Raw genomic sequence first — 12,131 nt, forward strand, 5'->3', positions numbered from 1 at the left:
TATGTAATCTGTAATCATTGAGACTAATGTATGTCCAGAGTGATGCGCCGTGCAGCCGCAGACCCGGGTTCAGTTGAGGAGAGCTCCGCCCGTGAGCCTCACACACTCCTGCCCACTCTGCCCACACTGCCCCAAACAAACATGGCGCTCTGTGTGGGTTGTTCGAAGGTCAGCGGCACTTTTGATTCTGATTGGGCAAAACAGCTCAAGCCCCGCTTATTCTCTGCTCAATGTGGCTTATCGTTATTCTAATTGGCCGTCATCCCTGTCACTCAACCGCGCGCAGACCAATGACGCGCATTTGTCCTTTGCAGTTGCGTCACTCACCGGCAGTGCGCTCCAGCATCCAACATGTCGGCTTCGTGTGTCGTCCCCATGTGTGTGCGAGCGAGCCGCGGCTTTCTGCGGCTCAGGAGCGGGGCAGCGGGCGTCCTGTGCCCGGCCATGGTGGACGGTATCCGCACACTGTCCACGGAGAAGCCGGCGTCGGGAGGAGACAGCGCTACGGGCGGGCTGGCCCAGGCGATCCTCCAGGAGAGACTCCAGCAGCAGAGCCAGGTACGAGCGCTTCTACCCGGGACATGCCTCTGCTTTTAGGGGAAGGCTCAGCGCGTTTAGCCCGTAGTGTGGGACCAGGAAGAGGGTCAGATCCGGTCCACGTGTGGAGATGGATATACGGGTTTTTCTGTGTGTTATGTGTCAAAGGGAGTGTACTATAGCACCCTCAGTCACGTAGCAAACAGCTCTGAAGGCTTAACACATACTTCACCTACGCTGCTAACCAATGTTTATGTCCATTTCACAGCCTGCTCGTCTTCAGAACCTTCCAGAGAGCTGCTTCTGGAGATAATCACTGATCTATAATTAAAAACGCTCTTTTTTGACAGTTCCTATTGCCCTGACGTACGTCCTCCAGCGTGCGATTCTATTGGTCAAACAGGCCCACGTGACTGAGCAGAGCTTGTAGTTCGTAATGACTTGAAAATGACCTCGAGTTTTGGACATTTGTTTTCCACGCGTGTGTCCACTCACTTGGGACATGTTGTCGTGTGAAATGCCCCGTTGAGTGCTTAGTAGGTTTGTAGGTTATTGTAACTTTAGCTCAGTGTTCAGTAGACTAAGGAGAACATTCAGTACCTTCTGGCCTCTGTGCTTTTGTGCAACACACTTGATATGGTATGAGAGCTATGACATATTTGTGATAATGCTTGGTATTTTGTTGATATCATTGGGTCACCACATTAGTCTGACTGAGCTAAAATCTTTACCCATATTGTGCTGTTTTCTGATCTTTGTTATAATGTAGTTTCTCATCACAAACAGACCTGGAGTTGTGTTTTGTTTCATTCACACATGTTTAACACACAAACCCTGCACATTTAGGATGAGTTCTTCTCTCAAACAGAAAACACTCTGTTCCACATTGTGATGTCATGTGGTAATACAGGAAGTACTCCACTGTGTTTTTAAACTTCCATACACCTTCATTAGAATCATTTGGCAAAAGCTGAAGTTCTCCAATCTACTCAACTAACAATTAAGGTAGCTGTTGACTTGAAAACTATCGCATGCATGACATCACAAGGTGGAACAGAGTGTTTTGAGCTTTGGTGATGTAGACAGACTAACAAATTTAGTCAGAGTTACTCAAACATGTGTGAATGAAACAACACAACCTAGACTCTTTGAGGAGGTAAGAGTGTTATGGCTTTAAGCACAAGAGTACAAATTAGATAGGGCCTTTAAATCAAAATGAATAAACAATTTCATAACATACATATTCTATGACATTCAGTCACATTCTATTGTATTTTTTTTTCTTTTCTTTGTGGTATCAGAATTGGGATAGACTAGGAATGCCGTAATAACCAAAATATCATGATATTGTATTGTCAAAAGTCTCACAATAATACCGTGTGGCGTCACAATATATCGAATTACAACTTCCTTTGTTTAAATGCATTTTTTATAGTAGCAATACCTAATAAACATCAGGGACTACATGTCCCATGTTTAATTTCAGCACAGACAACATGAAGAAATATGTTTTTACTTAAATTCTTGGATTATGATGGTAATAATTCACACCAAACTCTTGTCAGAAAAAAAAAATGTCCTTCTGCAATTATATCGGCCTCTCCAAAATATCGCAACAAATATCGAATGCATATCGAGATAATATCATACAGAGAGACAATATCCCTTAGTATCAAAATCAAATTAGACATTTTAATATCTCAACAAGAATATAAGATGGTAACTGTGTGCTAAAAAAATGCAATTATTTTACATTGAAAATGACATTCTGTGCTATAAAAAGCCTTCACTGAAGTGTTAGTATCATGACAACACTAGCTCGTTGTATATTTGAGATAACTCATGTTTGCACCTAGCTACGTAAACAAATCTGTTCATTTGATTCATTTGTTTGTCCTGGTTGAAACAACTGATATATTGTTAAAACTGTGACATGTTTGAGAGACTGGAATAATCACAGTGTGGTGTTTCTGTAGTTTCAGCAGGATACGACCCTGTGGAAGTCTTTGCCCAGGGCCTTGGTTTGAAGGTCTAAAGCCAAGGTGCTGTGCTGAGCTTTCACAATACTAACAGTTCACTCAATTTCGATACTAAAGAATAGACTCAATACTCAATACCGATTCTGATACCAAATAACGATAACAAAATACATTCTTTCTTTACAATAGGATAGAATGAAAAATAGTGATTTCTTTTATATTCTTCTCTGTTTCTTGTACTAGTCGACTACTCATTTTATTTACGTTATTAGGATTTGTATGGGGCAACAGCAGAAAGGAGAAGTTAGCGAAGTGCTGATATTTTTGAGTATTTGTGTGTTAAAAGGCAGATTAAACTCATGATTCACAAATGTAAACTGTCTTTATATAAATAGACTGTTTGCTAGTACTTTTTGTTTTCTGCGTAAATAGTTTTTACATGAGCTCCCCCTGTAGGTGTAGTCTTGTGAGTGCAGTCTGAGTCAGAGACACAGATATGTTATAGTTTTGAGAGGATTGCCACGCTTTCTTTTTAGTCGACCAGCTGATCGGTAGGACATGTCGACAGGCCTAATTACATGATGTCATTGTCGTGGCATACATCCGTGAAGTGTGAACCGTATATTCTTCTTCCGTCAATCAGTCAGTCGTTTGCCACATTTACATGAGAGCTTAAACTCCAAATAAAAATAATTTAATTCTAAATACAAATCCATTCTGCTTTAAAAAGACCATATAAACACATACCGTATTTTCCAGGCTATTAGACACGCTCTTAAGCCTCCAACCCCATCAAAAATCAACCCTGGTTTTGACAAACGCAAATATGGTCACACTAACCTGTATTCCACTGAGTCGTGCCGCATCAGTGCACAAGAGCTGTTTTTTTTTTCCTTCGCTTGGGTTATGGGTCCGGTCAAGTGGTAACGGAGGGAAACGGCCAGATTTTTGACATTCAAATGTCTCTTATTCAGAAACTAGAGGGACTATTGAAATAAGTAAAGTATCAGAATGTAGGAAAGAGTTACACTCCAACAGGGTCAAGTTAAACCTGTGATATTCTTTCAAGTTGTTGACAAAAAATTAAAAAACTCATGTCGGTAACAGAGGGAATGAAATATGCAGCACTTTTTGGGCAATAAATCCAAACAGTGATAACTCTTGGTTCTCACTTCCATATCCTTAACAAACTGGTTTGAATATTTGCTTCATATAGTTTTCTACCATATGGTACAAGATTAGGTTGAAAAACCTCAGACTTTTTGAGTGATGAGATTTTTTATTAAGAAAGGTCATGGTAACGGAGGGAAAAGTAACGGAGGGAAAACTGTGCAAACAAGTAGAAGGTGCAGGATTTTACATCATTTGTCACTTTTTTCTTCTGAATACTTTAATATTACTTCAACATGAAAGGAAACTATTTCTATAAAATACGTCAGTCCTTCCAAGCAAATTTTTATCATTTTAAATACATTTATTTTTTGAAAAATCATGTACCTTCATCAACAGTTCAAAGATGGAATAACACAAGATATGATGAAATACATCCATTTATTGACATGATTTGCAGATTTTTGAAATTTGGAAAATAATTTTTGTTCCATGTTTCATACATGGTCTGTTTAAAACATATGGAACTTTAGAACCAAAAATGGTACCAGAAAAAGGTCAACAGTTTCATAAACTAGAGTACATATGTATCTGTTCAATACATTTTTATATCAGATGCATTTACTTGAATTTTTGGCCTTGTTGTTTACTTCTGCTTGACCGGGCCCTTATGCAAATTAGCGATGCGGTTTTAAGTTTCGTTTCTGTGAGAGTTGTGCAAAACTGCATTAAACATATTATAATGTCAAATGGGCTGATGTGGCTCTAGAGTGGTTATAGTTTATATGTCATCAAGTTGATTTTATTTATGCAGATTAGTAGTGCAGATAGTAATAATAATGCTGATAAATTTTAATATAAAAACGTTAATGATTAATTGATAATCAATTGTTAATTCTCCCGACGAGCGATTAAGAAAATTTAATCGAATGCCCATCCCTAGTCATTCAGCTCATGCTCGTGTCGCCCTTCTGACGCAATCCGGACAATCTGACTCCACTAGTCCTCACTTTGGACTTTCATCCACGTCTCTTTGGATTTGTGAGCGGGATGTGGGAGTGGGCTGAGGTAGAGCAGCCTCACACTCAGTTTGTCAGACCAAACTAAAAGGAGTTTACATGGAAATAACTATTTAATTCAAAACTGTTCATTCAGAATTTAAAAAACATCATGTAAACGTAGCCATTATGTTCTAGTTTTGTTTTTTTTGTGCTTTGTCTAGGGCCAGCCGCCACCAGAGGGAGATGGTGAGCAGGAGCGTGAGAAGAAGGACGAGAAGAAGCAGAAGGAGAACACGGCGTACGCCAAAAAGATGGTTCTGCGCTTGGCCGGGCTCATGGGCATCGGAGGAGCCGTCGGAATGGTCTACGTCTTTGGTCAGTGGCACATCTCACTACAACAGGCCAGGTTCATGGAACATCACCACAGGCTGTAATCCCCAGAGTTTAAACTGAGCTGGAGGACAGGTCTATCGTAGAACCTGCTGGCAGACTGCAGAGTTGTTGACTTAATAGTTAATATTTGTATTTATTACTAGTAGGGATGGGCATGATTAGTCAATTAATCGATAATTGATCATTAAGAATTTCATCGATTATATTCATCTTAATCGACAAACCGAATGTAGGTTGCTGTGTGTAGCGTGACCAAACCGGTCTGTACATGTGTCTCTCTGTACTCAGAAGGAGCGAGACACAAACAGTCGGTCAGTCTGCAATATGCCGAAGCACAAGTGCATATTTAACGATGACTTGTGCAAGAAATTCCACGCTTTCCGTTTTGGACAAGTGAGTCCATGTGCACAGTGTACAAAGCAGCACATATGTTTTTGGTGTTTGGTGGGAAAAAGTTTTACCAGGTGAGAGTCGCTCAATGTGGATGATGAGGTCCCACCTCTCGCCCCCCGTACGGTGTCCTGGTTTTGACAAACACAAATATGGTCACACTAACCTGTATTCCACTGAGTCGTGTCCTTTAATCTGACAGAAATTGAACCACATCAGTGCACAAGAGCTGTTTTTTTACTTCACTTAGTTTATGCAAATTAACTACACTGCTTTTAAGTTTCGTTTCTAGAGCCACATCAATCCGTTTTACATTATAATGTGTTTAATTCAGTTTTGCGCAACTCTCACAGAAACCAAACTTAAAACCACATCACTAATTTGATAAACTAAGCGAAGATAAAACTACAGCTCTTGTGCGCTGATGTGGTTAATCGAATGCTCATCCCTAATTACTAGGCCTATCCCATAGACTGTATATATAAATTGACCACCATCCGCTGTGTCCCAAATAAGAAGTGAACAGTGAAAGGCTGTTATGTTCAACAAAGCTTGCTCCTCATTGGTTCTTTGGTTGCTGTGATACTCGCGGTCGGATTTCAAATATGGAACTAGGCACCACTTTAGCCGCTATAACTGCGAGCCTCAATAGACCTTTTTCACAACAGCCGGAAGTGCGCCGCTGAAGTGTTGTGGAACTTTCTGTTAATGGTTTTCTGTGGCTAAATGTGTGTGTAGAAACTGGCGTATTTTCCATCAGCTTCATAAATCTGCCCCATCAACAAATCTAGAGATGTTCTCAGATTACATATCTAACATTCAAACTGCACAAACCTCTCTATCTATGCCAGTTTCGACATCATGAAATTGATTTTTTAATTTGAATTCTAGAATCAGTTTTAAGTTACTTCTGTTTTATTCATGACCATAATGTTTGTTTTGCTCAGTAGTTCACTTATTCTTCTCCTTTAAGTTTTGGTCTTTCTTCCCTTGATAGTTGTGGATAAATTCTTCATGTTAGAATGTTTATCCTTTGTGGAGCTTGTTGGTTGAAGATTTATGAGTCTGCTGGAGAATACGACACACATTTCCACACACATTTTGCCACAAAAAAACATTAACCGAAAGTTTAGTAATGATACAGCGGGGCACTTTCAGCTGGTGTGAAAACGCTCTATTGGTTTCTTTTGGAACGCTAAGGGTGACGTGACACTCTCTCACTCCACTTCTTTATATTCACATGAAACCAAATCTGACAGAAAGTTCATTGTTTTCTCTGTCAGCATAAACAAAAATAATATATTTTTCACAATAGCTACAGAGAATGGCTTTACGTCTGAAGTTTTCTTTTTTCTTTTTTTGGGGGGTTATATTGGGGTATTAGAGATTGACCAATATGTTTAATTTTTCATTGCCGATGCCCATACTGATTGTTTAGAATCCAGATAAACTGGTGGCTGATTAACCTCAATTTAGATTTACATTTTTTTGGTTAAATTGACTACAAAATCACCCACAGCCCATTTGTACCACAAACCTCTGAGAGAGATGTGTAGTACACTTCATACAGTTATCTCTTTGTGTTAATAATAATAATAATAATATCATATCTCTCCATGGTAATAAAAAGCTTTATCTGTATTTTTAAGCAGCATATTGACCAAAACAAAATATTGACCTTTGCTGAAGATTTAGCCGCCCCTACTATGCCTGTGTATATTTTCATGTTTAAACTAGGGATGGGCATGATTAGTCGATTAATCGATAATTGATTAAGAATTTCATCGATTACATTCATTTTAATCGACAAACCGAATGTAGGTTGCTGTGTGTAGTGTGACCAAACAGGGGTCTGTACATGTGTCTCTGCACTCAGAAGGAGCGAGACACAAACAGTGGGTCAGTCGCAATGTACCGAAGCACAAATGCGAACGATGTGCAACGATGACTTGTACAAGAAATTCCAGGCTTTCCGTTCCGTTCGGGACAAGTGTGAGGCCATGTGCACAAAGCAGCACATATGTTTCTGTGTCCAGTGGGAAAAAGTTTTGCCAGGTGAGAGTCGCACAATGTCGATGATGAGTCCCCCCACCTCCCACCCCTCGTACGGTGTCCTGGTTTTGACAAATGCAAATCTGGTCACACTAACCTGTATTCCACTGAGTCGTGTCTTTTAATCTGACAGAAGTTGAACTGCATCAGCGCACAAGAGCTGTATTTTTATCTTCGCTTAGTTTATGCAAATTAGCGATGCAGTTTTAAGTTTGGTTTCTGTGAGTGTTGTGCAAAACTGAATTAAACACATTGATAATGTCAAACGGGCTGATGTGGCTCTAGAGTGGTTACGGTTTATTTGTCGTAAAGTTGAATTTATTTCTGCAGATTAGTAGTGCAGATAGTAATAATAATGATGATCATTTTAATATAAAAACGTTAATGATTTAATCGATAATCGATTGTTAATTCTCTCGACAATCGATTAAGAAAATTTCATCGAATGCCCATCCCTAACATAAACCATAACCACTCTAGAGCCACATCAGCCCGTTTGAGATTAGAATGTGTTTAATGCAGCGTTGTGCAAGTCTCACAGAAACGAAACTTAAAACCAGTGTAGCTAATTTGCATAAACTAAGTGAAGTAAAAAAACAGCTCTTGTGCACTGATGCGGTTCAACTTCTGTCAGATTAAAGGACATGACTCAGTGGAATACAGTATAGTAATAATAATGATGATCATTTTAATATAAAAACGTTAATGATTAATTGATAATCGATCGTTAATTTTTCTGATGATCGATTAAGAAAATTTCATCGAATGCCCATCCCTAGTTTAAACCATAGACTGTACATATAAATGGACACAGCTAAGGCTCTAGGCACTGTGTTCCAAATACAAAGTTCACATGTGGGCACTTCCGGCTCCTATTAAAATGTTCTTATTAACCCGCTCTATGTGATCCTGTTGTTTTTATGACACTATTTTGTCTGTTAAAAAAAAAAGCACCTGTTTACCCGTTAGCCTCGTTTGACCACTACTTTGCAGTCTATAGCGCGGGTGGGCAATTATTTTTTCCATAGGGCCACATTAGAAACAGAAAATATTGTGGAGGGCTGGGCCAAAATGTTCTGCTCAGTTCTGCACAATATGAATTGTATTTCTTTGATAAAAAGCAGTAAATATCATTGTTTTGATGAGCTGGTCAGACTGGTAAGAGTTTATGTTACGACTAAGCAATGAAAAAGTGAAGCTGACTTACAAAAAATGTCATTAAAAATAAAAGCAATGCAGCTTTAGTCAGCAAAACGATAAAATATGTTTATTTTGTAATTCCAAATGAGTTTAAACGGGCTGGTCAGAGTCAACCAAAGGCACAGCTGTAACTTTAAGATATATCAGTGTCAGATTAACTAAACCAGGGGTGCTCAATATGTCGATCACGATCTACCAGTCGATCGCCAAGGTCGTGTGGGTAGATCGCTGTGTCTCGTCTCGGACTCGCGTTTGGACTCGGTCTTGTCTCTCACTCAAGGTCTGACACTCAACAAGTGTGATCATATTTCATTCCGGCCGCTGCTTTTGGCAATAAACTTGTAGCGGGTGCAGGAGCGTGTGGGGCGTCTCAGTGCAGCCTGTGCGCTCATTTGAAACCCGCGGAGACTCTACGGCACATCACAAACACACACGCTCCCTATGCACGGCTCGTCTGCAACAGCGTGTGCCCTCGTGTACCAGCGTGCATCACAGGGCAGGTTCAACTTCCTAAACATCCTACCTGTCCATCTGCCTCACGTCAGCACGCCGCCCCTCGCCTTTTCACGCTCTCGCTCCTTCCTGCGTACAGCCAACACAAGCCCCTCCCACAGTGCGGCTGATTAGAAGAGCAAGACCAAACGTGAAGCAAAAACCGGTCTAAATTTGTGTTCCAGTGTTGGCACAAAGCAGGTCTACAGCATAGAGCGGATCTACAGAACAGACCTACTGCCACATTTGGCTGAAGTTTGTCTAACAAAAGTGCACAAATGCATCTGTGTTTGTCACGATGTGCGTTTGGTTTGGTAAATGTGCAGAGGCTGGTAAATATCACTGCAAAACCAGAAAAGAATGTAACTCCAGTTTGGAACTTTAAAAAACAGGTTTAAAAATCTTCCTTCACTTTTTTCACAGTTTTGTGTAAAGTGCCAGAGGAAGTTCTCTTAAAGAAGGGGTTCTCAAACTGTGGGTGAAGGTCCAAAAAAGGGGCACAGAGTGTTTCAGTGCAGTTTGCTTGGCTTTGTATTAGGTAGATAATTTTGACTTGGTCATTTTGTAAGTAGCTTGCATGCTGAAAAAGTGTGAGCACCTCTGGTCTAAACTGTACTATACAGTTTTAAATTTTTTCAATGGCGCAAAGTGGATTTTCAAACATAAAGATGGATTAATTCACACTCATGATCATTCACTGGATTATCAACTGGGGTTATCATATCACTTTTTGATCCTATTTGGCTTTGATTAGGTGTGTAAAGTCTCAGTCGACAGTATTTTTAAATATATTATAAAACGAACTCAATGTTATATTCGTATGTAGAAATTCTTCAGTGATCATATCAGATTGTAATATTTCTCATTTCTTTGTCTTTTAGGGACCAACTCTGTGGATGAACAGGGAAACCAGGTATGTAGATTTTATTTCAAAATTGGTGTTAGTTTGTTTTGTTACTTGTGCTGTCACGATACTAAAAATTCAAACTCTATTTCGATACCAAGGAGTAAAATAGAATGAGATTTTCAACAGTAAATGGTAGTACTCTTTGGTTTGTATTCTGACATGTACTATCTGTGTAATCCCTCAGTCCTCAATGAGTGTCCAGTTTCAATACGAGTTTTAGAATCGATTCGTATCTGTTTTTTGTTGTACATTATATCTTCCATTACTGCAGCTTGCTGGATATGACACTCTGGACATACTGACATCTAGTGGTAGAAACCCGTGATAACATTACAATGTATTTAAGACAAAACAGGGAATATACTGAAGTTTGGTTTAGTCATAGGTTTTTATGTTTTGTTTTTTGACAATTGCGTTGTTAAATAACAGCCTAGTGAATAGTTTATGCCAACAACAAAAACATTTGAAATAGTAGTAGTGGTAGTAGTAGCAGTAGTAGTAGTGGTAGTAGTAGCAGTAGTAGTAGTGGTAGTAGTAGTAGTAGTAGTAGCAATAGTAGTAGCAATAGCAGTAACAGTAGTAGTAGCAGTAACAGTAGTAGTAGCAGTAACAGTAGTAGTAGCAGTAACAGTAGTAGTAGTAGTAGTAGTAGCAGTAGCGGTAGCAGTAACAGTAACAGGAGTAGTAACAGTAGTAGTAACAGTAGTAGTAACAGTAGTAGTAACAATAGTAGTAACAATAGTAGTAACAGTAGTAGTAACAGTAGTAATAATAGTAGTAGCAGCAGCAGCAGCAGCAGTAGTAGTAGTAGTAGTAGTAATTGTTGTAGTAGCAGTAGTAGTAGTAATAATAAGTAGTAGTAGTAGTAGTAATAGTAGTAGTAGTAGTAGTAATAGTAGTAGTAGTAATAGTAGTAGTAATAAGTAGTAGTAGTAATAATAGTAGTAGCAGTAGTAGTAATAATAGTAATAGTAGTAGCAGTAGTAGTAAGTAGTAATAGTAGTAGTAGTAGTAGTAGTAGTAGTAGTAGTAGTAGTAGTAGTAGTAGTAGTAGTAGTAGTAGTAGTAGTAGTAGTAGTAGTAGTAGTAGTAGTAGTAGTAGTAGTAGTAGTAGTAGTAGTAGTAGTAGTAGTAGTAGTAGTAGCAGTAGTAGTAGTAGTAGTAGTAGTGGTAGTAGCTGTATTCATTTTCTTTTGGCTCTGGTTTCTGGTTTGAAGTCTTGATTAATGGTGTGTTTACATTTGTACACATGAAGATTTGGGACTAAACCTGGACTTTACCCAGACTCAACCAGTTCTGGACTACATTGGGCTTAAACCAGGATTTTCTGTTGTTTAAACCAGATTTACTCCGGGTTTGTATCTGGATTAAATCTAAAATCTTTTCGTAAACAAGAATCATCAGGTTTTTAGTAATATCCACTTGATCTTTATAGCATTATTTTAATGCTCAAACATTTCCTCCTGTTTCCCACAAATACAACTTTCCCACATTTTTCTCAGTCTCACCCAACTTTACTAAGTGTCCTTTTAAGCACCTTTCAGTGTTTTCCTTTGACGCTCTGGCACACTTCCTTTTAACATCCTGGTTCCTGTTAGTGTCGTTAGCTCCCGTTAGCATACATTAGCATGTCGGGGCACACTTTGCAGGTCAGTGCGACTTGTGTCGAGCGCGGGAGAGGAAGCAGCACACTTATCTCACCTGCTGTAGTGTTAGTCGTTCTAACTAGACGGTCACATATCACACTTTGCGCTCATGCGCTTTTAAATAAGTGTCATTTTTCCCACCACTGGGGTCCTTGGGTAGGTGACCAAACGTCCCTATTTACCAGGGTGAGCGTTGACTTGAGTCTGATGATACTAGGGGTGTGCAAAAATATTGAAATATCGATATATCGTATCACTTAATGTGATGATACAGTATCGATATCGTGGGCTGCTGTATCGATATATCACCAAGAGTAGTATTTTTTGGTATATTTTACTCAATTATTTTGTTACAGCTACAGTTTTGGTGCTTGTTTAGAGGAAGGAAACTTTTTTTTTTAATAACTTTGTTTTTATTGGTTTT

General features: G+C 39.1%; 1 protein-coding gene across 1 annotated transcript in view; it reads left to right on the forward strand.

Annotated features, from left to right (window-relative positions):
- The first annotated feature begins 306 nt into the window (after positions 1 to 306).
- Positions 307 to 12,131, forward strand: part of timm50 (translocase of inner mitochondrial membrane 50 homolog (S. cerevisiae)) — a 73,374-nt gene continuing 61,549 nt past the window's right edge. Inside the window, exons 1-3 of the mRNA XM_020920489.2 lie at positions 307 to 558; positions 4,849 to 5,002; positions 10,036 to 10,067. Coding sequence (XP_020776148.2) covers positions 352 to 558; positions 4,849 to 5,002; positions 10,036 to 10,067 — 393 coding nt within the window. The 5' untranslated portion in view covers positions 307 to 351. The remainder of the gene's footprint in view (positions 559 to 4,848; positions 5,003 to 10,035; positions 10,068 to 12,131) is intronic.

This window comes from Boleophthalmus pectinirostris, unplaced genomic scaffold, assembly GCF_026225935.1.
Source record: "Boleophthalmus pectinirostris isolate CB_2022bp ecotype Guang Dong unplaced genomic scaffold, ASM2622593v1 HiC_scaffold_9, whole genome shotgun sequence".
Taxonomy (NCBI): Eukaryota; Metazoa; Chordata; class Actinopteri; order Gobiiformes; family Gobiidae; genus Boleophthalmus; species Boleophthalmus pectinirostris.